This window comes from Vitis vinifera, chromosome 11 (assembly GCF_030704535.1).
Source record: "Vitis vinifera cultivar Pinot Noir 40024 chromosome 11, ASM3070453v1".
NCBI classification, from domain to species: Eukaryota; Viridiplantae; Streptophyta; class Magnoliopsida; order Vitales; family Vitaceae; genus Vitis; species Vitis vinifera.
In genome coordinates, this window is record NC_081815.1 from 5,751,831 (window position 1) to 5,777,271 (window position 25,441).

Consider the following 25,441-nt stretch of genomic DNA (forward strand, 5'->3'; position numbering starts at 1 on the left):
TCTACAAATAGGACAGTAGATTATATTAGCTTAATATATACCTTACTAGTTTTAATTTTTGGGTCAAAATTTTAACAGAGAAATTTCCATACTTATGGCATTTTTCAAAGAACTTATGGAAACCATTTTCAATAAATTTAATAATGATCATATATGCCTTCTTATAAAATCAAGGATATTTTGATTGGGCATGAATATTTTTCAGAAAATCCCTGAAAAGCATGTCACAAATTTATCATTACCCAATGAATAAAAGGAAAAAAAATGAACCATTTTCAGGTGTGAAAGCCTGAGAATGATGAGAGTTTTGAAAGTTGAATTCGTCAATCTTGGTTAACAATCATCTGGTAGCTTGAGAGGTGGCGGCATTGACTATGAAATTCTCCTCCCAATTTCAAAAGTAGACTAAAAGGGTGAGACATGGGTGAGGGGGGTTCACTTGGCTTACAGGTATGGGAAGCTCAGCTGTTTTTTTAGCTGTTTCAAGTTTAGGACAGGTGGGAAGAGCAAGGCATTAGGCAACCCTCTCTTACCAAAGAGGACAGTTGGCCGACTATCAGACAGTTGGATTATTTAACACAAGTGGGTTGCCCTCAAGCAACTTCAACACACCACCACACGTCGTACTAACCATATCCACTCACTTGTCATGCTAAGAGCTTCACTATTCTTCATTTCATACCTTTCTCACCGCTGGATCGTGATGTTCCTAACATGGGTTGTCGTCAAAGGAAAAAATTTCTTGCATTAGACATGTAATGGGTTTTTCTTAATCATGCCAATGACTTCTAAAACCACAATGAAGAGCATATAATATCTAATGAAAAGAAGAGCGAATCATTACAAATAATATCATAATCAATCTCCTGGCCTAATATGAAACTCTGAGTGATCCACAATCTTATGACAAAGATCAAGAATGTTATCCCTCCATAAGGGATGATTATGATATGTTAAATCAATTAAAGGAAAAAATTTCTCATATTATAAGTAGTTTACTTCTTTTAATCATGTAAACTCATTTTAAAACCGTAAAAACTCATTGCATTTAAAATAAATAATATTTACATAAGAGAGAGCCCGTCATAGATGGGTTATGCTATATTTTATAACATATGTTCACATTAAAATCCAGAAAAATAACTCTAATGCATATAGAGCTGGGTTTTAGACTCTGGGGTGAGGGGTAATCAAAAGTTGCCTTCATATTAGTTGCTGAATTTTTTTCCAAAGTGAATAAATAAATAAAGGGTGCATTGCTGAAACTAGGAAAGCCTCCCCAGTCAAGGAAAATACAAGTGATTATTCCGAGGACCACTTGAACCTGGGCATCACTCTAGCCGGCTTTCAATTTCTCTGCTCTATATATTTAAGGGCCTTACAGTTGCATTATTTGACGAATGGGCCTTTTGTTTTTATTTATTTTGGGGGTTGGGAAACTTGGATAGCTGTAATGATAGGATAAGTTCCTCAACCAACCTATTAAGAAGCTTAGAGCTCTGGCCCATACTCGAAAAGCACAGCACAAGAAGTAGAGATGCCAAAGAATATACCAATATCTTAAATATATGCACAGGAGGCCCTTCTGGAATAGTGATAGAATTAAGAATACCTTGTAATCATTGTAGTCGATATTAACAGCTCCATCATGTCTGAGCACAGATATTGTTTCGCACTTTTTCGATGCTCAAAGTACAGAAGTAAAGAAGACCTAAATCTAGTTAACCATAACTCACCTGTAGAATATAAGTTATTCAAGCTGTCGCTTGCATGCACATACCTGTGTCCGGGACTTTTTGGTTGCAGTTTCTCACACTGGGAGCTGCTTTACCTGCCACTTCTTATGCAGATTGGTCCTCAAATTTTAATCAATAGCCAAGAGTCCCAGCAGAAATATTTATCTGCAATCCAGACACAGCATCAGCCTACATGGGTGCTTTTGAAACATTACTGGCTTCGACTAGTTATGATAAAAGGGTAATGGTAAAGCACAGGCATATTGAAACATTATAGGAATAGAAGAAAGGTTGGCTTCTATGGGACCTATTGGCTAGGTGACAAAAAAGTATGCTTTTTGAAGACAATTCCCAAAGGAATAAAATGCTGCCTTTGAAGTTCCATGATAAGACCCACAAATAAGCATCAAGGTAGATGATTCCAAAATAAAGAGAGTGCTCTACAGGAAGTTGAGAGTAGAAAGGCGACAGGAAAAGGAAGGCCTAAATAAAATGACAAGTAGACAAGGGTAGAGCTCTCAAGTGTCGGAACTCGTTACTTTCAACATAAAGGAGCATGGTTTCTAAAGCAAGATGTCACGGACTTAGTCGTTCACTAAGCTCGTGCGGCACTTAGACAAGCCAAGACGCTTGATCTTGCTAAGTCAGCCTTACTCCCAATACTTAGCTCGCTCGGCTAAGACACTCGCGACTCAAAAGCTTAAGAAGCTTGGTAGGCAACTCCTTAAAGAATGGAAGCTCTTTATTACTCAAAGAAGCTTTTACAAGTGCTTGGAAGCTCACTTGCTTGATTAGGAAGTGATTTGGGTGGTGCCTTGGCCAAATGAGGCCCTCACCTATTTATAGGCACCAAGGGAACTCTCTAGAACCTTGGAGGGTTCCCTTACAAATCAAGAATATTCTAGAACATCCTACCCTATTCTATGTACAACCCTATGTACAAGAATATACAAGAGATTCCTAGAAGTCTCTAGAAAGCCTTGGACTCCTCCCATGCCTTCCACCATAGTGTAGAGATGTGTGGACATCTCTAGGCATTTCTAGAACCTTCCACACTCTTCCCACCAATGACTTAGTGTAGATGGCTCCAGGAGTTTCCAGAAGCTTCCCTCCTCCTATATAAGCCCATGGGGAGGGTCATTTGAAGCATCCTGTGACAAAGAGGAACCCTAGTTTCTTAAGGAAGAATGGATGTTGGTTATGCTACAACATTTAGTAGTTCTAATGATGCTGCTGCTGTCAGATGGCACATCAGAAAGAGCGTAGCTTCTGTTTGGATGGAGTTGATTACTTGCACTGCTACAAACACCCCCAAAATTACAATGTTATGCAACCCAAACAGCAATCCTTCATAATCTGTGTCTCTGCATTCCCATCTACTGCAAGTCCATACCCCATCAAACATAAAGACACCTGAAAGGAAGACAATTTCAATTAAATGTTTTCTTTTTTAAAGAGAATTCTTAGATATCCTATACATCAACTTAAAAAAGCAACATGCATACATCAAACTTTTTGAGATTAGGAATATCAACATCAGTATATTGAAGTTCCCAGGTTCTGTCAATCACAATCAACTGTCTACCGGGCCCCTTTCCTAACTACTTATCATGGAATTAAAAGATCATGTGATCCAAAATATTGACATTCAGGCATTATGGATAGCAAAAGATACTTGATAACAATAATACTTTAGCAATACTTATAAGGGAATCTGTATAAAGCTGGTTGAGTCAGGAAGCAGCCCTAACTCTAGAGACTAGTTTGGAGAAACACTCTCAATATATACTAGTGGCAAAGATCAACTTGGAACAGTTCAAGAAATTCCTTTCCTTCATTGTTTTCCCTCCTCATTGCCTAAACAATTAAATTAGTAAAGAAACTTACTAGAAGACTGCAGCAACTATACAGCGTTCTTGATACACACTTCATATTTATACAATTTTAAACCAGAAGGTCTGCCAATTGAGAAGCACTTCTAGAAGTATGATTCTTCATAAAATTAGGGTCACTATGTCAAGATACTGAGGGGAACAGGTGCAGGCGATGTAAGAGAAGATTTTTTATTACAGGAAAGCAGAGTGCAAGAAAAATAAGCAACACATCTTTATAATATATAATAATAAGGCAGAGAATGAAAACAGAGTACTACAGAGTTCTAAAATGGGACCCTCATGGTAGCTTACATAGTGACTGCCTAACCACCCAAAAGCTTATCAAAAATACGGGTCAAAGTGCCATACAGGAGACAATAGACCAAGCATAAAGTAAGACCATTACAAGAGTAAACACAACACGAAAGCATATCCTTCTCAAACTAGGATTCTCTTTCTTGAGGGATGCAGCAAAGCCCTCCTCAAATGAATAGTAAAGTAATTGATTGGGAATTACAAATGAAAAGCCAATATTCCAAAACATGCCCTAACTGGACCCTATGAAGCTTCACTGTTCCCTGGGATTGGCTTTGGGCCTTTCCTGCACAGCTTAGGTGGAGGGCGAAGAAGGCCTCCTTCCGGGGGTGCCCGAAGCATCAGTGAAATCCAGAAGAAACACTTTTCCACATGAATGTAACAATACTGATTTAACTCCAGGTAGTTGGGAGGCAAGATGTTTAATGAGAAGCTTGTGAAGCAAATCCACATGTGCAATAATTGCATTATAGATTCACAATAGCATAAAATATAATGATTTTGATGCTTCTCATCAGCTTTCATGATCAAATTGTCATTGTATTATCACATAAATTGGATTTAAGGGAGTTGAGCTGAATAATTAATGATGAGCTAAGGAAACAAATTCATATATTTAACAATTGTACAATAATCAATGAATCATATAGAACTATCATCAGCTTGACATTTTCACTGACATGCTACACTGCTCTGGTGAAGCAGGATAAAAAATGACCTGAAATTTGAAGCTGAATCACTTTTTTATTCAAAACAATAACCCCAATTTTGCAAACCATATAAACCAGTCCTACACATAACATATTCTGCCTACAAATCCTTTCGCCACTATTACTTGGAAATAGAGAGGATTTAAAAGGACTTCACTACTAAGATAATAATGTTTTTCAAATTCAAATATAAGGTCGGAAATCAATGGAAGTTTAACACTTAAAAAACCATCATATATTTTAAACATGAAAAGTATACCAAAATATTAAGCCAAAAGTTCACATAAGAATGACTATGCCACAAAATAAGATTAACCATAAGAACTACACCTGTGAGCTTGGGAAGGAGATGCCAATATCAGAATCACATTCAGTGGCAATGAAGAGACTATATTCTCATCAACTTCTGAAGCTCCTTATCAGGAAAAACCTGTAAAAATAAAACAAGATGAAAAATTATATCATTGTCCTACTAGCAAGCAAAACTGCATCAAGCACAATAAGTGTAAGAAAAATCAAAAAATTGGAAATGATAAATCTGAACCATGAAATCCTCACTCACCTGTGAAGTATGAAACATCAATCATTTCATAAATATAAAAAGAAGAAAATTTATCATTCCTTGTTTTTGTGAAAGCATACTAATAGTCAGTTGAAAGTTGTTCATCTTCAATAATGATGTGGTCATTCTCAACCAACTTAACCATTACCATTAATAGAAGCTGCCCAGTGAACCTATGTGTTGATGAGCCCTTCTCCACACTAGCTGTATTCAATCTGCGAATGGTAACAAGAGCTGAGCACAAAGGACCCTTTGTGTTAAGAGATGGAATGTAGAGATCACTTCTACTATTAGCAGATAAAAGCATCAAAATAAGTAGGACTCAGCCCTCCTGAGGCCAGAAGGGTGTATTTAAGATATGGCCAAGTATGTTGACAATATAAATCCTATGGTACCTTCAGTCCTGTACTTTCCAGCAGTCTCAAATATCTTTCCAGCAGTTTCAAGAATATGAAATGCTCTCACAATCCACAGCAAGGATAAAATTTCCCTATCAATGCCGGGAATTCACAAGTGCATATATACTGATCTACTTTGTCCATAAACCCAGCATTTTGTGAATCATTTAAAAACATCCTTTGATTATTTCAAAATGGTACCCTCTAACTTACTCTTCCCATCCATGGCATGATTGGATTCTTGTCAGAAACCAAAGTTATATTGATTCCCACTAGCCTCTTATTTTTCTCCATCCATCAAAAACTTTTAAGTTCAAAGATACATCCTGTATACCAGGTGAATATAAATCTGAATTTTCAACCAGAACATAACTTCTTTGCCACTGTGGATGCTTTGCTTTGTAGCTTGGCTATTCAAGATGGATAACTCTTGCAATGTTCTGGCTTTTCTTTTCCTTTTTTTTTTCTTTTTTTTTTTTTCTCTGATATGCAAAATTTTCTGGCTATTAGATGAGATAAACATTTTTCAATCCATTCTGCCAACATCTCACCTGAAGCTGCTTATCTGCAACAAGCTTTAGAAGAGCTTTAACAATAAACAGTTGATCATGGGTATCAAGAAGAAGAACATAGTCAAGCACCTAAAACAATATGGCAATCAGTTTCAGAAATATAAGATTAAGATCCTTCTAACCAATAAGTATATCCATTCAGTAGACATACATGATGTGTATCAACAGAACCCACACTTTTTTGTAGCAAGAGTAGGCAAACAATGAGCTGCTGCCTGCTCAATGCAAAAGTAGGATTTTTAGGCCTGTTTGAGCCTACTTTAACTGAGGTCCTCAGAAAATGATCATTCAGAATAATGAGGGTGTCAGATGGTTGAGGCTAAAATATTTACAAAAACCATATTGAAGATAGCCCTAAACCTTTATTGCCACTTCAATGACATTGAACCCAAATCTTTTTAATAGTAATGACAGGAAAAAATAAATAAATTTAAATTTAAAAAAAAATTAAATACATAAATAAAGCCATCCCAATTTTAATCCACAAAATTCATTATCTTTCATACATATGCCATCTTCCCAAGGTTTGGCAATATGCTCCTTACAATTGTTAAAGGAAATAGCTTTCATGTGAAATAATTAAAAATACCTCAAACAGCCTAGTTGATCAATTTGTTGTACCATGAAATCTAGTTATTGGTTCAGAAAAAGTAATATTATGGAGTAAAACAGACTATTTTGGGCAAATAGGAAGAGACTAAGGTGGTATTTGTTTTTTTGCTAAATAGAAAAAGCCAAAATATCTTACTTTTTCCATTCAGTTGAAAGTAACTCATTGACATCAACCAACATAACTAAACTAAACTTATTGATAACAAGTTCACTTTATTTATGTTGGTTAATATCAACAAGGTACTTTTAGCTTAATAGAAAAAGCCAAATATTTTGGCTTTTTCTATTCAGTCAAAAAACAAACACTACCTAAGAGCAAACCCATTTATTAAATGTAAATATTGTCTATTCCACATAATAGTACTAATAAGATCACATGCACATTCCATTGTCCAATAAAACATCAGAAGTTATTATGCAAGCACAAACTATAACACTAAACTCTAGAGAAGGGTCATAGTGTCATTTCCTTAATAAATCAGTTTACAGTTATCAAAACAATAAAGTAGAAAGAAATGAAAATTGTTATGGAAGAGATAACCCAGTAAAGTGCAATAGACAGCAAAGTCACCCACATGGCCGCTTAAAAGCAGGCATCCAAATGCACAATGCACAGTGCAAACATCAGACTGTTTGCATTGCTTAGAATATACCACTTGACTATAAAGATGATATTTGTTAATCAACTTAAGTATTGAGAGAAGTACAGGTGCTTTCGTGCTTGACATTTCATCAATACTTTGAGGCTACCCCTAAGCACCATCTGCAAAATACGGACAAAAGGAGCACATATAAAACTACCTTACTAGCAAAGCTAATTCAGCTGGTTAGCACAATCAGCAAAATGTGCTCACCAATCAAATGTTATTGGGAGAATCATACAAGGTCAGCAGGTTCTCTTAATTGCCAACATTCCCGAAATGCTTTAACCAATGTGGTGATGTTCTTTCTGGATATATTTATCTTTTAGACCAAATTGTTTACAGATGACATATGAACCCCTACTCTCTTCATATCATGCATGGATCCACTGAATTTTCAGAAGCCAGCATCTCTGTGGATTCAACATAACTCCAATCTACATCCAGTGACAATACTTGTCTGGCTAGCAGATAGACATGATGCACTCCAGGCACCGAGCCTCTTGCAAGCTCCACAACATACTTAAACTACAGGGAGAAAAAATGAAGCTTATTCAGGGCTCTCTATAAGCAACTAGACAAAATAGAAGTTTGACACTAGATGTATTAAATTATCAACTTTCAACTATGGGTGAAACCAAATTGATTTTTTTTTTTTTTTCTTGTTCATCAAGGCAAGAATCTCCCAAGCGATAAAGAATAAATTTGGTATAGAGAGAATATGCCATAAATTTGGTATAGAGAGAGAATGGCATAGATATTTGTATACAAATATATTTAAGTTCTACTATAATTCAAACTCTATCTCTTACTCTAATTCAAATGTTATATTCTATTCTAATTCAAAAACAAATAGTTAAATTAGGGATAAACATTTAAATTATTTATTTTCTCTGTTATGCCCCCACAAGATGGAGCTCCAGGAGGAGAGTCCAATCTTGGTCTTGAGAGAAAAAAAAAATAGAGTAGTATTCGGTATTCAGGTTTCTGTGGAGAGTGGTCTCCGTCTCCTTGGTTCTGTGGAGTGCGGTCTCCCTGGGTCTGTGGAGTGCGGTCTCCTGGGTCTGTGGAGTGCGGTCTCCCTGGGTCTGTGAAGAGCGGTCTCCCTGGGTTTAGGCGGGCGGGTCTAGGCAGCGAGTGGATTCAATTTGGTGGTTGAAAAATTAGGTAAGAGTAGTGGGATCTTCCTAAGCCGCATTTCCAAAAACTTAGAGGGACTTGTAGAAATAAAATTTGTTGAAGGAAGAGTAGGATTAGGAGCCTTATTTGACATCAAACTAGACAATGTCTGAGAAGCTAATACAGTAGATGATATAGGAGGTAAAGGAGAAGGCAAAGTATAAGGTAGATCTTAAGTAGAGGTAAAGGAACATGAGCATGATTATTTTCCCAAGACATGTAAGAAAGCAATCAAATCTTTAAAGAAGCTTTTAGAAAGAAAGAAAGAGTTAGGTAGAGTTGAAGGTAATGAAGAAGTATATGTTAAATTAAAGGGACCAATACTGGTAGGAAGAAAAGGAGAAGAAAATTCTGGTAGGTTTGAACCAAAAAAGTTTGGAGCTCTTGGCTGCAAAGAGGTATTAAAATCAAAATATTACATTGGAGACGGTAATATAAGAGGCATTGAAACTAGGATATTACATTGGAGACCATAAGGAAGAAGGCGTTGACGATATATAGGCATAACAAGGTCATTATCATTTGCGGTAGGAGGAGGCATGCAGGGCTTAAGCCTTGCACCCTAAATTTGCTCCAAGTTGAAACTGATAGAGAGTTCTATCATAATTCAAACTAATATATAATAAATAGATAAATACTAATAGTTAAGTTAAGGATAAACATCTAAATTATTTATTTTCTCTATTATTTGTAAGAGCATTTGGATGTTAAAATTGTGATTTGGGAGTTCAGAATTATCACATTCATCGCCAATGTAACTTCAAATGATCAATACAAATGAAACCCAATTTAACAACAGTATCCAAAAATTCGCCAAAAACCAATCAAACAGTCCCAATTTTCCATATCAACCTTCCATCACACCATCAAACATGAAGAACTTTTTGCAAAACCAAAAAACAATCTCCATCATGGACTCACCGGAACTTCCCATCCGGCTTTGGGATTCGTAGCCGCAGGTGACATAGCTTTAGAGAGGGAAAGGGCAGGAGTACAGGGAAATAGAGAGAAAGAGCGAAGACTGAGAAAGCTTTAGGGTTACGCTGGAGTTTTGGCCATGGCAGCCCAATCGCCGGCTGTGTCGTTCAATGACAATTTTTTTTTTAAATAATTACCCAGCTTTAAAAATAAATAAATAAAAATTCGAGAAAATTAAATTAACTTTTCATTCATCGTAATCTAAATGTAGTTGCCAAAAATAATACCGATTATCAATACTTGTTTGGGTTGTTCTTTGATACCCACTCTTACATTTGACCCAATAATAAAATAACATGTGTAAAGTAAGTACTTGTTGATGAGAAATAATCACATCCATTTCATACATATCTAAATATTACAACTTTTTATAATTTATTATTAAATATCAAATATAATTTATTATTTAATGAATTACCTAACTCTTATCTAAAAAAAGAAAATCCTACCAACTACCTTATACTTTCATTATTCATATATACAAAAAGGGATAATAATTTAATATAAAATTTAAATAATTTCAACTACCATATTACAAAATATATAAGACGTATTTTGATGAATCAAATTTGAAGATTAAGCAAGATAGAAGCGGGAAATCACGGTGACCAGCAACCTGCTTTTTTTTATATATTTTTAAAAAAAATTTTAAAATACATAAGTCAGTTGGACGGTCCAAATCAAACCATCTTCATCCAATGGCCAAAACTATTTTTTTGGTAGGTACCTAAGTGGTACGGTAGAATTTTCCTAGTTGTTTTAACAAGGAATTACATTTACGTCCTATCAATAAATCATTGGTGAAAATTTTCGAATAAATCATTAGTGGAATTCGAGAAATTCCAGTAAGTTATTATTTTAAAAATATTTCTAAGAAAATATTAGGATATTGATTCAATACTTATAGAACTTGCAATCTCAACTATGGAATGCAACCTTCACTATTGAAATTGTATAATAAAATGTAAACCGTTAAGTAATGATACAAATATATGACATAAGGTTATAAACAAACGAAATATAAAGAATGCAAAACAATGAAATCATTTTATTATGTTATAATTAGTCTAATTTTTTCCGTAGCTAACCCTTTCATCTGATTCAATTTTTAGAAATTTCCATATTTCTTTTTTTCGGAAGTTCTTAGAAATTTCCATAATTTTTTTAGACATTATACATTTCTTTTAAACTATATTTGATTCACCAAGAAAAAATAGAAACAAAAAAATATGAAGAAAAATAAAAATAAATTTAAAATTATAAATTATTTTTATTTACTACGTTTCATTTATTTTTCATCATTCATATAAGATTAAATAATTTAAAAATATATAAATAACATTAAGGCCTGTTTATGAGACCTGTGCTGCTACCCAACATGCTTGTTAAAATTTCTTCTCACCATTACTCAGTGGTCAGTACAACCAACCAAGAAAATAGCTTCCTCCCACCTTTTATTTTATTACAGAAAACAGCACAAAACCTTGTTTTACAAGAGAGGGAAAAGGGAACGACCAAGGGCCACAGCAAAAGCCCAGGCCCCATTAGCACATAAGCTGTACAGCTACAACAGAAGTTGGACTCTGAGAAACATTGGCCAAGGGCCAGACAGAGGACGATTTTTTAAGGGAAAACCCAAAAGAATATATACCAAAATCATGATTCATAATTCAGGAGGAAATGATACCACAACGAAGAGATGGCTCTTCATTGAGTTGCAGATTTGAAGGCAGAATGAAGAGGAAAGACCAGATAGATATAAAGACAGAGCTCCATATAAGTATTATCTCCCCAAGACCTTATAATTGTAATCTCCCAAGGCTTTGAGTTTCTAGCCCTTGAGGACCCCTACTTTCTCTAAGGAACTCCTGATGTCCGAGCCGCTGCAATCTTCAGTCATTTGAACAATGTTGGGGCTGTCAAATGGCACCACATCAGTAAGAGGGTAGGTTCGGTTTGCATGGAGTTGATTGCTTGCACAAACTCCCTTCAAAATTACAGTTTTGTGCACCCCACCAAGCAATCCTTCATAATCGGTGTCCCCACTCTCTCCCACAAAAACCACTATATTGGACAAGTCCACACCCCAACGGACGTACAAATACCTGAAGGGAAGGAGTTTTATGTCATTCAATCTTAATAAATCAATATTCCAAAATATCCAAATACATCATATAAACATAAGCTCCAAGCAGACGGTCAAGTTCAATATCCAAATATGCTCTAACAAAACCCAAAGCCATAGCTGCAATGGTCCCATCAACTCAATCGTAGATAGGTTCATAAATTAGGAGAATTATGAGTTCACTATTAAATTTCACTGTTCCTCAACCACAAATGTAAGAGGTGATAAATTAGTGAAGGCTTCAAAGCAAATGGTTATGATGCTTAGCTAACCACAATCATACACTAAACAAGAAACATACTTTATGAAATTAAGCAAATAGTTTGGACAAAAATCATTATGAAATGAAGTAGGATTGAACAAGGACTATACCTGAGGGCTTGGGAACGAGACGCCATTATGGGAATTACATTCAGCTTTGTCCCATTTTGACAATAAATAACATGGCAACGAAGAGCATGAATTCTCATCAACTTCCGGAGCTCCTTGACAGGAGGTACCTGCAAAGACAACACCCAGAGGCCAGAAAATTTTTTATTATCCCACTAAATGTAAAAGGGAAATTGATGTAATTGGAAATGATATATGCAAGAAGTCCTGAATTTGAAAAATGTCAGGAAACTATTAAAAAAATCAGATATTTTATTTATTCAGAAATACAGAAATAAAAGAAAATAATTTACCATTCCTGGCTTCTGAACTTTAAAAGCATAGCAATATTCAGTTAAAACTTGCTCATTTTCAACAACAATCCGTTCATTGTCAGCCATTTTATCATTAATTGAAGCTGTCCAACGAACCAACGACTTTCTCAACCCTTCTCCGCCCCAACGGTATTCGATGTGTGAATGATAATATAAGTCAAGCACAAAAGGGCTGTCCTCCGAAGTAAGAGATGAATAATATAGATCACTTCCACTATTGCAGACAAAAGCATCAAAATCAGAAGGACTCAGCCCCCCTGAGACTAGAAAAGAGTGAACTTCGGATATGGACATTGATGTTGAGAGTATAAACCCTACAGAGCCTTCAGTCTTTTCTTTTCCAAATGCCTCGAGTATCTTTCCAGCAGTTTCAAGAGTATCTGTATTGGTATCACAATCCACCGCAATGACAAAAATATGTTTCCTCCTCCTCAAAGCTGGGAACTTTCCAGTGCCGGTATTCTGATCCGACTTCTCCGTGAACCCAGCTTTCCTTGTATCTCTTACAAAACCCTTCGACCATGTCAAAACAGCATTCTCTAACTTACTCTTCCCATCAACAGCATTCTCATCAGAATTTTCGGGATTTCCACTAGCTTCATTCTTGTGTCCATCCAATGAAAACTTTAGGTTTAAAGATATATCCTGTATATCTCTCAAGGAATCTCCTGGTGAATCTGTATCTGAATTTTCAGTTCCATCATCAGTTCTTTGCCACTGTGGATGCCTTGGTTTGCAACTGGCTATTTTAGTTAGATAAGTCTTGCAATGCTCTGGCCATGAGAAGAGATGAATATTTTTCAACCCATTCTGTCGACATTTTGCCCAAAGCTGCTTATCTGCTACAAGCTTTAGAAGAGCATCGGCAATAGACTGCTGATCATGGGGATCAACAAGAAGGCCATTGTCAAGTACCTGCAACAATATTGCAATGAGTTTCCTTAAACTGCAGCAGTGAAGAACAACTCTATACAAATTGCATATGATCATTCTACTCATATATGATATGAAAATTTAGTAGAAATACCCGATGTATATCAACAGGACCTCCATTTCTGGTGGCAACAATAGGCAAACCATATGCTGCAGCCTTTTGAATTAGAAAAAAAAAAAAAAGGAAGGTGTTATATAAGTATTAAGAATTAAAATACACTTTAGAAACTTCATGAGTATAAAAAGAAGAGCACCTCAATTAGGGTAAGACCAAATGGTTCGATGAAAGCAGGATTAATGAAAACACCCTGAAAAGAAACTGAATTAGAAAATAGGACTAAACTGGGGGGGGGGAAGGGGAGGGGGGCAAAAAATTAGCATGCATAAATGGATGGCAAAAGAAATTGTCAGATTGAGTATATTGGCAAATTTCAGTAGGTTACATACTTCAATAAGTCGGCAGAAAATATGACTTAAATCTTCTTTATAGAATAATTGAATGAAAAATGCACAAAATGTTCATTTAATAATAATAACTTAATGTTATAAAAAATTGCTAAATAGATAAATACTTCATGAAACAATGCCATAATAAAATAAGTAAAAATTAAAACAAGAAAATAAAATATAAACCCTAAACAGAAAAAGTAGAAGGGGTTGAAGGCAATAGCCTCTGTTATCTTCCTTGGACATCCCTAAAAGTTCTGAGTAGTTATGGAAGCTTCTTGTTAGAAGAAATGAAATTTCACAAACCAGTTTTGAGGCAAGTTTACCACATTTGTCTAACTTTGAAGACCACATCAAGCCCACAAGATGAATTGCTTGACTTAAAATATATGGTTTTCAGAATAATGGCAATGGCACAAAATGGAGGCTAAAACATTTATAGAACCTCCAACTGAAGATAGCTCAAAACCTTTCCCAACACCTCAGTTAGAGTAAATCCGTACATTAATAGGAATACAAACGATAAAGAGTAAAACCTCTAACACCACCTCAATTATAGTAGTCTCGAATTTCTTAACACATCCTCCACCTTCATTAACCATGGTAGGGAAAAAAACCTCCTTCACCAGTTGGCAAACTTGAGTTATTTCATTCTTTCTTGCCCGCTGCACCCTAAATCCTCCCCCCCCCCACAACACAAATGAAATTCTTGGCTCCGCCACGGCACCACCAAAGCCATATAAAATGACTTGTGCCATCAACTAGTTACACTATGAAATTGAAAAAGGAAAATTATGGATTAGAACAGACTTGTAGAGGCATAAAACAAGAGTAAACCCACTTTTTGGATGTAAATCAGAGTTTCCTAGAAAATAGCATTAATAATTGAAAGATGACAAACCAAAAGTTCTACAATTCAAAAATTACTACTAAAAATATGATGGGAATGCGAAAAAAATCATCAAAATTACTGTATCCTTTGAGTTGCATCCAACTCTGTGTTGGATTGATTCACCTCCCCCTTTTTTTTGAGAAGCACTGTAAGTTGTTAATCTACTAATAACTAGAATATTTTTTTTGATAGGCAAAAGAGAGAGCATATATTAGAAGCACCTAAGTGGAGGCATAGCATAGTACACACGAAGTAAGCAAACAATGCCTAGTATATGTATAAAGGAACTAAAAAACTTTCTCCTAACTTTAAGCTCAACCAATCTACAAAATCTAACATAGACAATGTGTAGTCCTCTATATACACCCTAACCCCAATTCACAAAAGTATACGTAAAAGTGGATTTGATTACTTGGTCAGACTACTAAACATTATTAAAAGCCCTCTTGTTCCTTTCCTATCAAGGAGTCCACAATATGCACAAGGGAGTGGCCCTCCACGCTTTTTTCCGTTTTTTACCCATGAAAGATTCATGCCAATCCAACAGGTTCCCTCTAACTGAAGAATGCATAACCCACTCCACTCCAAAAGGAGAGTAAATCAAGTGCAACACCATTCTTGCTTTGGAACAATGCAAAAGCAAGTGATATGTCATTTCCTTCTCACCTTTGCACAAGTAACACCTATTCAAGAGATTCCAACCCTCCTTTTGCGGTGGTTAAGAGTTAGAGTTCTACCCAAGACGCTTACCAAGCAAAGAAACTGACTTTCACTAGTGCCCAAATTCTCCACACTATACTAGCCAAAAAAGGCTCTTTATATCCCCCAGAAAAGAAAAAATAAAGAGATCTAACTAAAAACTTGTCGTTCTTGGATTCATTCTATCTCAGTTTGTCCTCCACTTCCCCTTTTAACTACCAATTATTGTAATTTCCAAAACAAAATCTCCACTTCAACAAGCTTCCAAGCATTAAACTGCCTTGAAAAACAGGGGCTCCAACTATCCCCTACCCCAACCTCCTCCCAAGTCTCTACCACTCATCCACCATCTTTGTTAGTAGCAAAAGAGAATTAAGTTTGGGAAGGCTTCTTCCAATGTTTGATCCTCACACCACAAGTCTTTCCAGAATTTAACCCTTCTTCTATTCTCAACCAAAAAGCGAGACCTACTTGTTCAATAACTAGAATATTGAACACTAGTGGAGACCTGAAAGGGTGATGAATATAATCATTTTTGGACTTCTACTTGTTTTTCAAGGGTATTGCAAATTCCAAGTTGTTGGCTGTCTGAATAACTCATCCCTTGCATTAATTTTCCCATGACAACAATCATATTTAGCTAATGCATAGGTTTATGATTATCAAAATAATATATGGAAAGAAGAAATGAGTGCAGTGGAAGAAATAAACAAGTAAACTACAATACAAAGTCAAGTCACTGGTTTGTCTAGAAAATAGTAATCTGAAAGTAGAGCACGCATGAGAATAGAACTGGACAATCTATAATACAACAATTATCACATATTATCTTTCCTATTTAAAATTACTTAATCTTATAAATAAAGTACAAGGTCTACCTTTGTCTTTGCAGCTAGACGATAAATGTCGGGAACGTCGGACTGTTTGTGGTGTTTAGGGTATGCCACTTGACCATAAAGATCATATTTGTCAATCAGCTTAAGTATTGAAAGAAGAACAGAAGCACTTGTGCTGGACATTTCATCAATACCATCTCGGTTACCCATAATTAATGTCTGCAAAAAAACTAAATAAATAAGACAAAAAAAGAGCACAGAATAAATTTTTAAGTACACATAAAAAGACTTTGCTGCAAAGCCAATTTAGCTTATCTACAATATCAATATGATGTATTGACCAAATAAGTATCATTAGGAGGCTAAGACCTACAAGATTAGCAAGCTCTCTCAATGGACGACATTCTCCGAAGGCTTTGACCAAAGTTGTGATGTTCTTTTTGGGATCTGGTCTAGCAAGGGCGAGTATCATAGGCTTGCGTGGATTGGTAAAGAAGCGCATTATCTACAAAATACCAAGTAAGTTAAGGAATTGGCATCAATTCTAAAACAGCACTAAAAATGACAGAAAAGAAAAGATCCAGGTCAGAATTTTATCTAAAGCACAAAACAATCAAAACAACCTAATTTGGAAGATAATCTAGGAAGTTTGACCATATATTTCACATCAGCTCTCTAACTACCACAACCATTGCTCAGTGGGATTGGACTGCCAGTGTGAAAGATAAAACAGTGGAAAAACTAATGCAAAGTAAAATAATAGTAAAGGTCTAATGAATAACTATAACCTCGGACCAAATAACCGGGTCAGGAGTACGAGGATGGTCTTCATTTCCTTCAGTTTCACCATCCATATCACCATCATGTGGAACAATATGATGGAATTCCATCCCAGGAGGAATTATCTGCAAAGAGCGATAACATTTCAAGATGTTTTTTGTGAACAAATATAACATGACATAACAAGGAGCAACAAATTTGTAAATCTGAAACATTACTTTAGATCTGAATTACATCATTGAAGCTATAAATCAATTTAATAAGTCCAAGAGTTTCAGGGCTCACCTCAAACCTATGCTTGTGAAGAGACATGAAATAAGAAATCAGCCTAGACTTAACAGATTCTTTCCAGTTCAAGCTTATTCAAATTAGACTAATAATATATCTTTTTTACGACCTGAAGCACTAGAATAGTTTTTAAGTAAAATAGACTACTTAATTAACGTGACAACTACACAATGTGTTCAAGAAAACTCTCATTTAGAATTCATTGCGGCCCAGGAATCTCATAATTAAACCTTCAACTCAAACAACACTTAGGACCCTAAGCTCATGAACCACAACCAAGCTTTAGGACAAGGTAGGTTAAGTCAGGTTAAACAAAAGAAGCAAATTAAGCTTCTGCAAGAAAACCAAGAATGTCATAGTACTTACAACCATGCGAGGCATGAACCTGCCATAACAGCTCACATTACGTCTGATCCTTGCTCGGAGTTTACGCTCTAGTATTGGATCAAAACCATCATACAGGCGCCATTGCTGCTCTATCTCCTGTCTAGTGCTGGTTATAACTATTTCAGAAGCATCCAGGGCCAACTCCTCGGCCTCTATCCGACGCATTATTTTGTATGTTGTATTTATTTCATCCCTTGAAATTCGACCTTGTTTCAGAAGTTGTTCTAACTTATCTCGGCCAAGAGAATGACCAGTGAAAAGCATCGGGACATTTAAAGCGCCAGATAGAAGAGCAGCAGAGTCACCCGCATCTGCATAATGTCCATGGATGGCAACAGGCCAGACCGGTTGCCCATCACCAATTTGCTCACCAAGAACTTTAGACATCTGTATTATGTGATTAAGTGCGCCATCAACAAATTCAGGGATGTACGGCCATAGAAGTTCTTTCTCAACGTATTTATCTTTTGGACCAAATGGTATACGGATGATATAAGAACCACTACTCTCCCCCATATCTTCCATGAAACTTTCGGAATTCAGTGGAGTTAGCATCTCTGTAGGTTCACCATAACTCCAATCTACTTCTGGAGATGATACTTGTCTAGTTAGCAAATCAACCCGGTAAACTCCTGGCATTGAGCCCAAAGCCCTTGCGAGCTCAACAACATACTTAACCTAGAAGGGGAAAAAATGAAGATAATTTAGGTCTTTTTGTAAAGAATTAGATAACTAGTCTCTTTGTTAGATGATCAGTATTCATTATTTGGGAGTAAAACTACATTGCCAACATCAAACAAAAAGTTTCAACAACCAAAAGTTACCTGACCACCAGTATCAGAATCACGGCCAAGCTCCATATTTTCACCCCGTATTAGACCATGAAGGCTGCATACATACTAATCGTTAAAAGTAATTCTACATCATCATGCATTGCAGAAAGATCATAATCTTTACTTGTTAACATTAGCAAATAGATAAATATAAATTTTTAGGACATTCAATTTCCCAAGATGTTTCCTTTCAGCAGTTAGTCATCAGCATTTGGACAATTATAATGTTCCTGTTAAAATTGAAAGCACACGTGATCATTTTATAGTCTTCTTATGATCACATGTGCCAATTAGAGCACTAAAGTTCAGTTCATACCTTATTAATACAATGTACAGCTTTTTTCCTTTCTGATAACTAACCCATGTCTCCATCGCATCAACAGAACTGATTCTAGGCATTCTTCCTCTGATGCTATCACCATGAGCTGAAATATCACTGACAGTATCTCCTTTTTCTCCCTCTGATAAGTCTTCAGACATATCAGCAATTGCTTCTCTGCGGCCTCTGTCACGCTCAAGACGACGTTTAGCTATCCGCTGGGCCTCCTCTCCCTCAAGCTATAAAAGAGAAGGCAACAATAAGAAGTCAATGGAATTCAATACTCACAAATTAGCTCCAATTTGTGGGGAATATGTCCAGAATGCGGTATCATAAAGAATTTAATACAAGTCGAATTAAAGATATTACTTTTAGCAAATCTACAACATCAACTGCTAGCAATTAGGTGTAAAAGAAACATTGACAAAGTTTGAAGATATAAGCAGTCTAGTTTTTATTGCCAGTAAAGCAAGTGGGATTAGGAAGTTTTTGAAACTAAAATTTTCCAGTTGCTTTAGCTCTAAATATGATGGGAACAAGGAAGTCAAAATTCAAAATTAAAATAATAATAAATAAAAGCTCTTAGCTCAACCAATCCAAATAATTCGATCAGGTATAGCTGAATTGAGGTTTTCATTTTCCCAGATCCCAAATATTAAGGTTATGTTTGGTTCCCGGAAAAAAACTAAGGAAATAAAAAAAAATGCAAAGGAAAATTATTTTTTCATGTTTGGTTGTCCTATGAAAAATATCAAACATAATTAAAACTAGTTAAAAACTTATGTATTTTTAAATTATTTAATATTTATATCAATGAGTTAAAATAAGTAAAATAAATTTGAAGTAGCAAATAAAAATAATTTATTGACTTTTAATCTATCTTTTATTTTCCTTCATTTTTTCTTTCCTTTTACTTTTCCTTTGTATTTTCTTTCCCTGAAATTTTCCAGGAACCAAACATAACCTAAGGAAATTATCAATCTCTTTACTTGTCCTTTCTACATTACAAAACAGGTCCTAGCAGGTTGTCCATAAACCATTAAAAAAAAAAGGAAAAGAAAATAAGGAGAGAGAGAAAGAGATTGTATCCAGGTCAGAAGACTAACATTGTTATAAGTACATCTAGCAGATGTAGAATTAAAGTAAGAACCACTTGACAATCAAACAAATCTAAAAGCAATTTCTGGTATTCTTGCACAACCAACCCCAGTCTAGAAAGATGAAGAAGGCCAAACAAATCTAAATATAAAAATAAATAAATAAATTACAAATAAATAATAATAATTCAAACTTGGTAAAGAAATAAGCTCAGGTTTTTATTCAATGTCCCTCGTGAATCCCTATGGTTCTGAATTGGGCGATTTGCAATTAGCCCATCCATCGGTAATGTCACTTGAAATGATTATCGCAAATGAAACCCAGTAAACACCATACCCAAATCCACCCATAGTCAATCAAAAAGTCCTAATTTTATATGATAACACCATATCACACATCCACATGAACCACTTTATCCCATCCCCAAAAATAAATAAATTTAAAATTAATAAATAAATAAATAAATAAACCTTTTTCTTCCTACTTTAATTAGCAAATTACTTCCAAAATCCAAAATTTAGAGCCGGCATTCAAAAGAAGACAGAATTTGAAAAAATGACATTGCTTTTGGCTACCGAGAAAAACACATGAAATGAACAGAAGCCCGTGATCAACTGACCCTTGTTCAGCCATTTAGCTCAGTTGAGTTTAATTTTCATTTCCGGGAAACCAACCCAACAGACCCGTATGATTCAATTTTCCTCCATCCCTTCTACTCCGATCTCTCACCAACCAAACAGAGTGTAATCAAAACAAAACATCAACAAACCAATATATATATCAAATTAAAAATCAAAAACGAAAAAACCTGCTTCTTCTGTCGAGCCAGGTTCCAAATCCTCCAACACATATTCTCCAATCTCGTATTCCTCTCCTGCGGACTCCTCGTCGCCGCCGCCTGGATTTTCAGAGACCCAAACACAAGCTTTCAGATACAATCAAACAGGCGCACACCCAAATAGAAAGAAAGATAGCAGAGTACAAAGAAGATTACCCGAACCCATGAGCGATGAAGATCAGTCTCATCGAAGCCAGTAATGACCTGCTCAACGAAGTAGCGAGTGGGACTGAATCTCCCTCTCTCCCTCAGCAGCAGAGACGTTTTGGCATCATCAAGTCCAGGTCCCACATCCAGAATCGCCTCCAAGTAACTGTTAATCCAGTCGTTTCCCGCCATTAACACTCTGTATCAGACCACAGCTTCCAAGTTTCTAGAGAAAAAGAGAATACTGTTGTCTCGGTGTCTGCCGAGACGATGAGCGAACCGTAGAGAGACAGCGGTGAGAGGAGAGTGAGATTTGCGTCAATTTATATTCAAGAACCGACGCGAAACGGTAAAAGCATCTCCCCCTTACCACTTTAAACTGTATTTATTGACTGGAATTTTTTTTTTTCTCAACAATTACACATTATGCTATATTCTTTAACAAATTCTTTAATTTAAAATTTAAAATTATTTAAATTAAAAAATAATTACTCATGCTATATATATATATATATATATATATATATATATATAATTAATATTATATAAAGAAATTCTTACCTAATTTCATTAATTTTTAATAAATTTTGCCTCTTTCAAGATTCTAACTTAATACATCCGACATTTATTGATATAAAATTTTATCAAATATCTTTTTTACTCTTTTTATTTATTGTTTTTATTTATCTCCTTTTTAATTTAAAATAAAAAAATATTTAATAAATTTTTAAATCAATTGGTTTGAAGGGAGATGAACGGAATTAACTCATTATCATATAATTATAAAGTAAAATAATAAAAAATTAGAAGTAAGGATCTCTCGGTTTTTTTATTATAATATTAACATTTAAATTATTTTTAATTTAATACCTTAATCAGTGTCGTCTAAAACGATAAATAAATTCACATTTCTCTTTCTCGTACGCAAGCTATGCCAACTGTGTACTAGAAATTCGAACGGGGTTTTATCGCAAAATCCCGTGAGAGATACGCTCCCCCTTAATCTCGAGAAGCTACATTCACTCTCGGATATAGTTAAAACCTTTACACGCGCTTTCCGGCGCCAACTCAACGCCACGCGGACCGCTGAGTGCGTCAGTACAATTTTTAGCGGGACGCGTGTTTACCACATCTGGAGAGTAAGATGATTACGTACTTTCGAGAGTGGACGTGGCGTATATGGTTTTAATCATGAAAGAAGCAATTAGGAGAATAATGCCAATAATATGCCTTCGGAGGGGTAATTATTCATATTATGACAAAAGTACCCTTTTAACATTTTTAGCACGATTAAAATTTAAAGGAAAATGCTAACGTTCGTGGGATATCTATACAATAATAAATATTAAGCCCCTTTAAATTTATATTATTGATTTTGAACCCTATCAAAAGCTAAAATTTCAAATCAAGTCAACTTGTGTGATCATATATTTTCATAATAAGCCCCTCTATTCGGCTTGAACTTTTAAATTCTTTGATTTATCCATCACCAAAAGTTAAATAAGATAAAATATAACAAAAATCATTCAAAAATTTTATACTTTAAATATAATACTAGTAGATTTTAAAAGTGAAAACATTTATTTTAGTTTATATATTTTTTTTATTCTTTTTTTTTTCCTTTCTGAAAATTTAAATTATTAAAAAAAATCATATTTTTTTCTTTTTCAAAACATAACAAAAATCTATCATGAAATAAAATTTTTTGGATAAACTCGTTAGGGTAATTGAAAACTCATATTTGAAATTTTAACCTTTTATTGTTTTTCATAAAAATATTATATTTAAAAAAATAATAATTTTTTCTTTAAATTGCATGTAAATGTTTAAAATGAAAAAATATATTTATATTAAAAATGGGTTTTTTTTAAGTAAAAATATGTAAAAAGTTAAATTCACTAATATAAAATTTATTTTATTCTTTTTAATCAATTAATTTTTATTCAAATAATATTTTTAAGAGCATTTTCTTAAAAAAAATATTTCTAATATTTTTTAAAACAAGATTCCATTGAGAGGTTAAAATGTTTCCAGTTTATATTTTTAAATAAAAAATTAAATCATTATATTCTTATAAAATATTTATTTTCTATAAAAAAAATATCCATATATTTCCAAATCCAAAAAAAAAATTATATTTTTTACTCTTTAAAAAAAAACAAAACAAAACAAAAAAACCAACCTCTATTCAAGGTTTCAAACACGCTCCATTCTATTCGATAGTTTGGCTTTTTGTCGTCCACTCTTTTGCTTAAATTTTTTTTTTTTCCTTTTTTTGTTAATCGATAAACTAAAGAAAAAGATTGAGAAAATATTTGGGAAGGCAACTGCACATGCAGAATGGCCAGGTGGAGTAAAAAACCAGATGATTGTGGACGCGTGGCATACGTAAGCCGACATACTCCACTGATATATTTTTAAGTATATTTTCACCCCCGTTTAAAATCTTTGTTTTTTAATAAAATATAAATATTAGTTATAGTCATCTGTCCCATCTATGATTCTCTAGTCTCAAAGGTGGGCCACGTCACCTACTACCTATGCCTTCAATCTTTTAAAATCCCAAAATAGGGTTACACATGTGCGATGCTAGATGCTTCTCCTCCCAAACTTCAAATGCTCCTTTTGGAATTTTCTCTTACTTTAAATTTGTTCATTTGAACTCGAATAGATTAATTGATTTTAGTATAGGTGTATTAGTTTATGCCTATTTTAAAATTTGATATTTTATTTAAAATACCTTTATAATTATTAGCCATGTGAATTAATTACTATATCCAAATAATATAATAACAGGGTAAAATAATGATATGCTACCGTAAAGATAACAACTTTAACCGTAATAATTTTCAAATGGTGCTTATGTCTTCTTCAAGTAGACCTTATTTGCAATGAATCTTATTGGCGTTCTAAGTTGTGTAGTTTTTTTTTCCTAATTCATTACATTTTAATATGGTTCATCCATATATATATACATAATTTTGTATAATATCAAATACCTTATTGTGCTTTTGGAATTTCAACCCAAGGCTTAGTACTCAATAGATTATAGATAGGGATGGAGACAGGGATAAATCAGTGTAGACTAGGTATTAAGATAATGGTCTTTTTATCAAAAAAACATATGTTACTTATTTTCATTTTATAATCTTTATTAAATTAATAATGTCGGACAAACATACACTTGCAATAAAGTTTAACCTATTGTCAATATTAATATTGGTAAGTATATCATTCTTTAATATATTTTTTCTCAACTTCTTCAAGATTTGAGTCGAAGTGAACCATTGTGATTGACAATGTAGAAAAATAAAAATTCCCTAATTATAAATATAATTTCTCAATGGTTGATCTAAATATGATAAAAATATTTTAAAATACATGCATATGTTGTGATTTATGTTTTCGATAAAAAGTAATTATCAGTTTGTAGGGGAATTATTTTGCTAGTAAATGTATTTGATTTCTTACAAGATCTTCTTATAATATTAATTGTCACAGCTTGTTTGTTTGGTATCCGTGACAATAGCATAAATGCTTATCGAGAAGAATATGTAGGCTAGTTAGAGCAAAATGAAATGGGGATCATGCTCCAAAGATTGGGTGTGTAGGTATTGTTGGAAGATTCTTCAGAGTTTAGGTATACCAACTCGATCGAGTTTTGAGAGTTTGTTGCTAATCGAGGACTTAATAATGAAAAAGAGGTTTGGCCACTCCTATACAAATTGGTTGGAATTTGGAGTAGTTCCCCTTATGAGTCCATGGTAGGATGAAACTAGTAAACATAGAGCCTTTGGAAAGCATGGCGTGCAAGCTAAGCCCCTTGATTAGGCCTATAGGAGTTGTCACATGGGCCATGTCACTATGGCAAAACTCTAGGCCAGTGACAAGTGATATCAAAGCAAGACAAGTGGTAAACATGGCGATGTTCATTTCTGACAATCTTAACCAAAGAGTTATCTCCTCGATGGCAATACAAGTAACCTATGAAGCCTCATATTGCAACAATGCAATCAAATGAACATTGTGGCATGTGTTCAAGCTATACTTAGAAGGACCCATGAGGGAATATGGATGCTTCTGGATCAAAAAGGTGTTGTTTGTTGTTCTAGTAACACACAATATCTTGCCTACTAGGGGTGGAAGTTTGTGCTGGGAGCACTACTTCTAGGGTGTTACTAGGATAACACGATGGGTGGATGTCACTTCCTAAGGTGAGAAAACATCTCTTTTAGCCCATTGGGTGTCAACTACGGACCTTGGTGGCTATTGGCTTATGGGGAGCAAGCAATATTTGAAGGGCATCATTTGGCGAAAATATGAAGCCTTGCACTAGGGCATGCAAGAGATTGGGTGGGGAAGAATGTCACATACTGTTTGTTTGGTGTCCGTGATAATAGTGAAAGTGCTTATCGAGAAGAATATGTTGGTTGGTTAGAGCAAAATGAAGTGAGGATCATGCTTTAAGGACTGGTTAGAGCAGAAGATTCTTTGGAGTTTAGGCATGCCGACCCAATTAAGTTTGGGGAGCTTGTCAT

General features: G+C 34.7%; 1 protein-coding gene and 1 long non-coding RNA gene across 6 annotated transcripts; both read right to left on the reverse strand.

Moving 5' to 3' along the window:
• Positions 1-1,538: 1,538 nt before the first annotated feature.
• On the reverse strand, positions 1,539-9,849 carry LOC104880684 (uncharacterized). 5 transcript variants are annotated; one of them, XR_786872.3, is made up of 6 exons: positions 9,521-9,837; positions 7,634-7,948; positions 7,487-7,542; positions 5,346-6,236; positions 4,966-5,065; positions 1,539-3,149 (listed from the first exon to the last, which is right to left on the reverse strand). It is a non-coding gene; the product is annotated as an uncharacterized LOC104880684 (long non-coding RNA). The 5 variants fall into 5 exon arrangements; XR_786868.3 differs by having other exon boundaries at positions 5,346-7,542; positions 9,521-9,847; XR_786871.3 differs by having other exon boundaries at positions 7,487-7,948; positions 9,521-9,840.
• A 1,147-nt stretch (positions 9,850-10,996) lies between these two features.
• On the reverse strand, positions 10,997-21,295 carry LOC100241955 (probable sucrose-phosphate synthase 1). Its single transcript, XM_002265437.4, has 13 exons — positions 20,913-21,295; positions 20,727-20,816; positions 18,818-19,059; positions 18,493-18,556; positions 17,648-18,346; positions 17,002-17,118; positions 16,587-16,718; positions 16,256-16,432; positions 13,594-13,647; positions 13,434-13,496; positions 12,386-13,321; positions 12,075-12,202; positions 10,997-11,682 (listed from the first exon to the last, which is right to left on the reverse strand). The coding sequence occupies exons 1-13, from the start codon at positions 21,093-21,095 to the stop codon at positions 11,409-11,411; spliced, it is 3,159 nt and encodes a 1,052-aa protein (XP_002265473.1). The 5' UTR covers positions 21,096-21,295; the 3' UTR covers positions 10,997-11,408.
• Between the last annotated feature and the right edge of the window lie 4,146 nt (positions 21,296-25,441).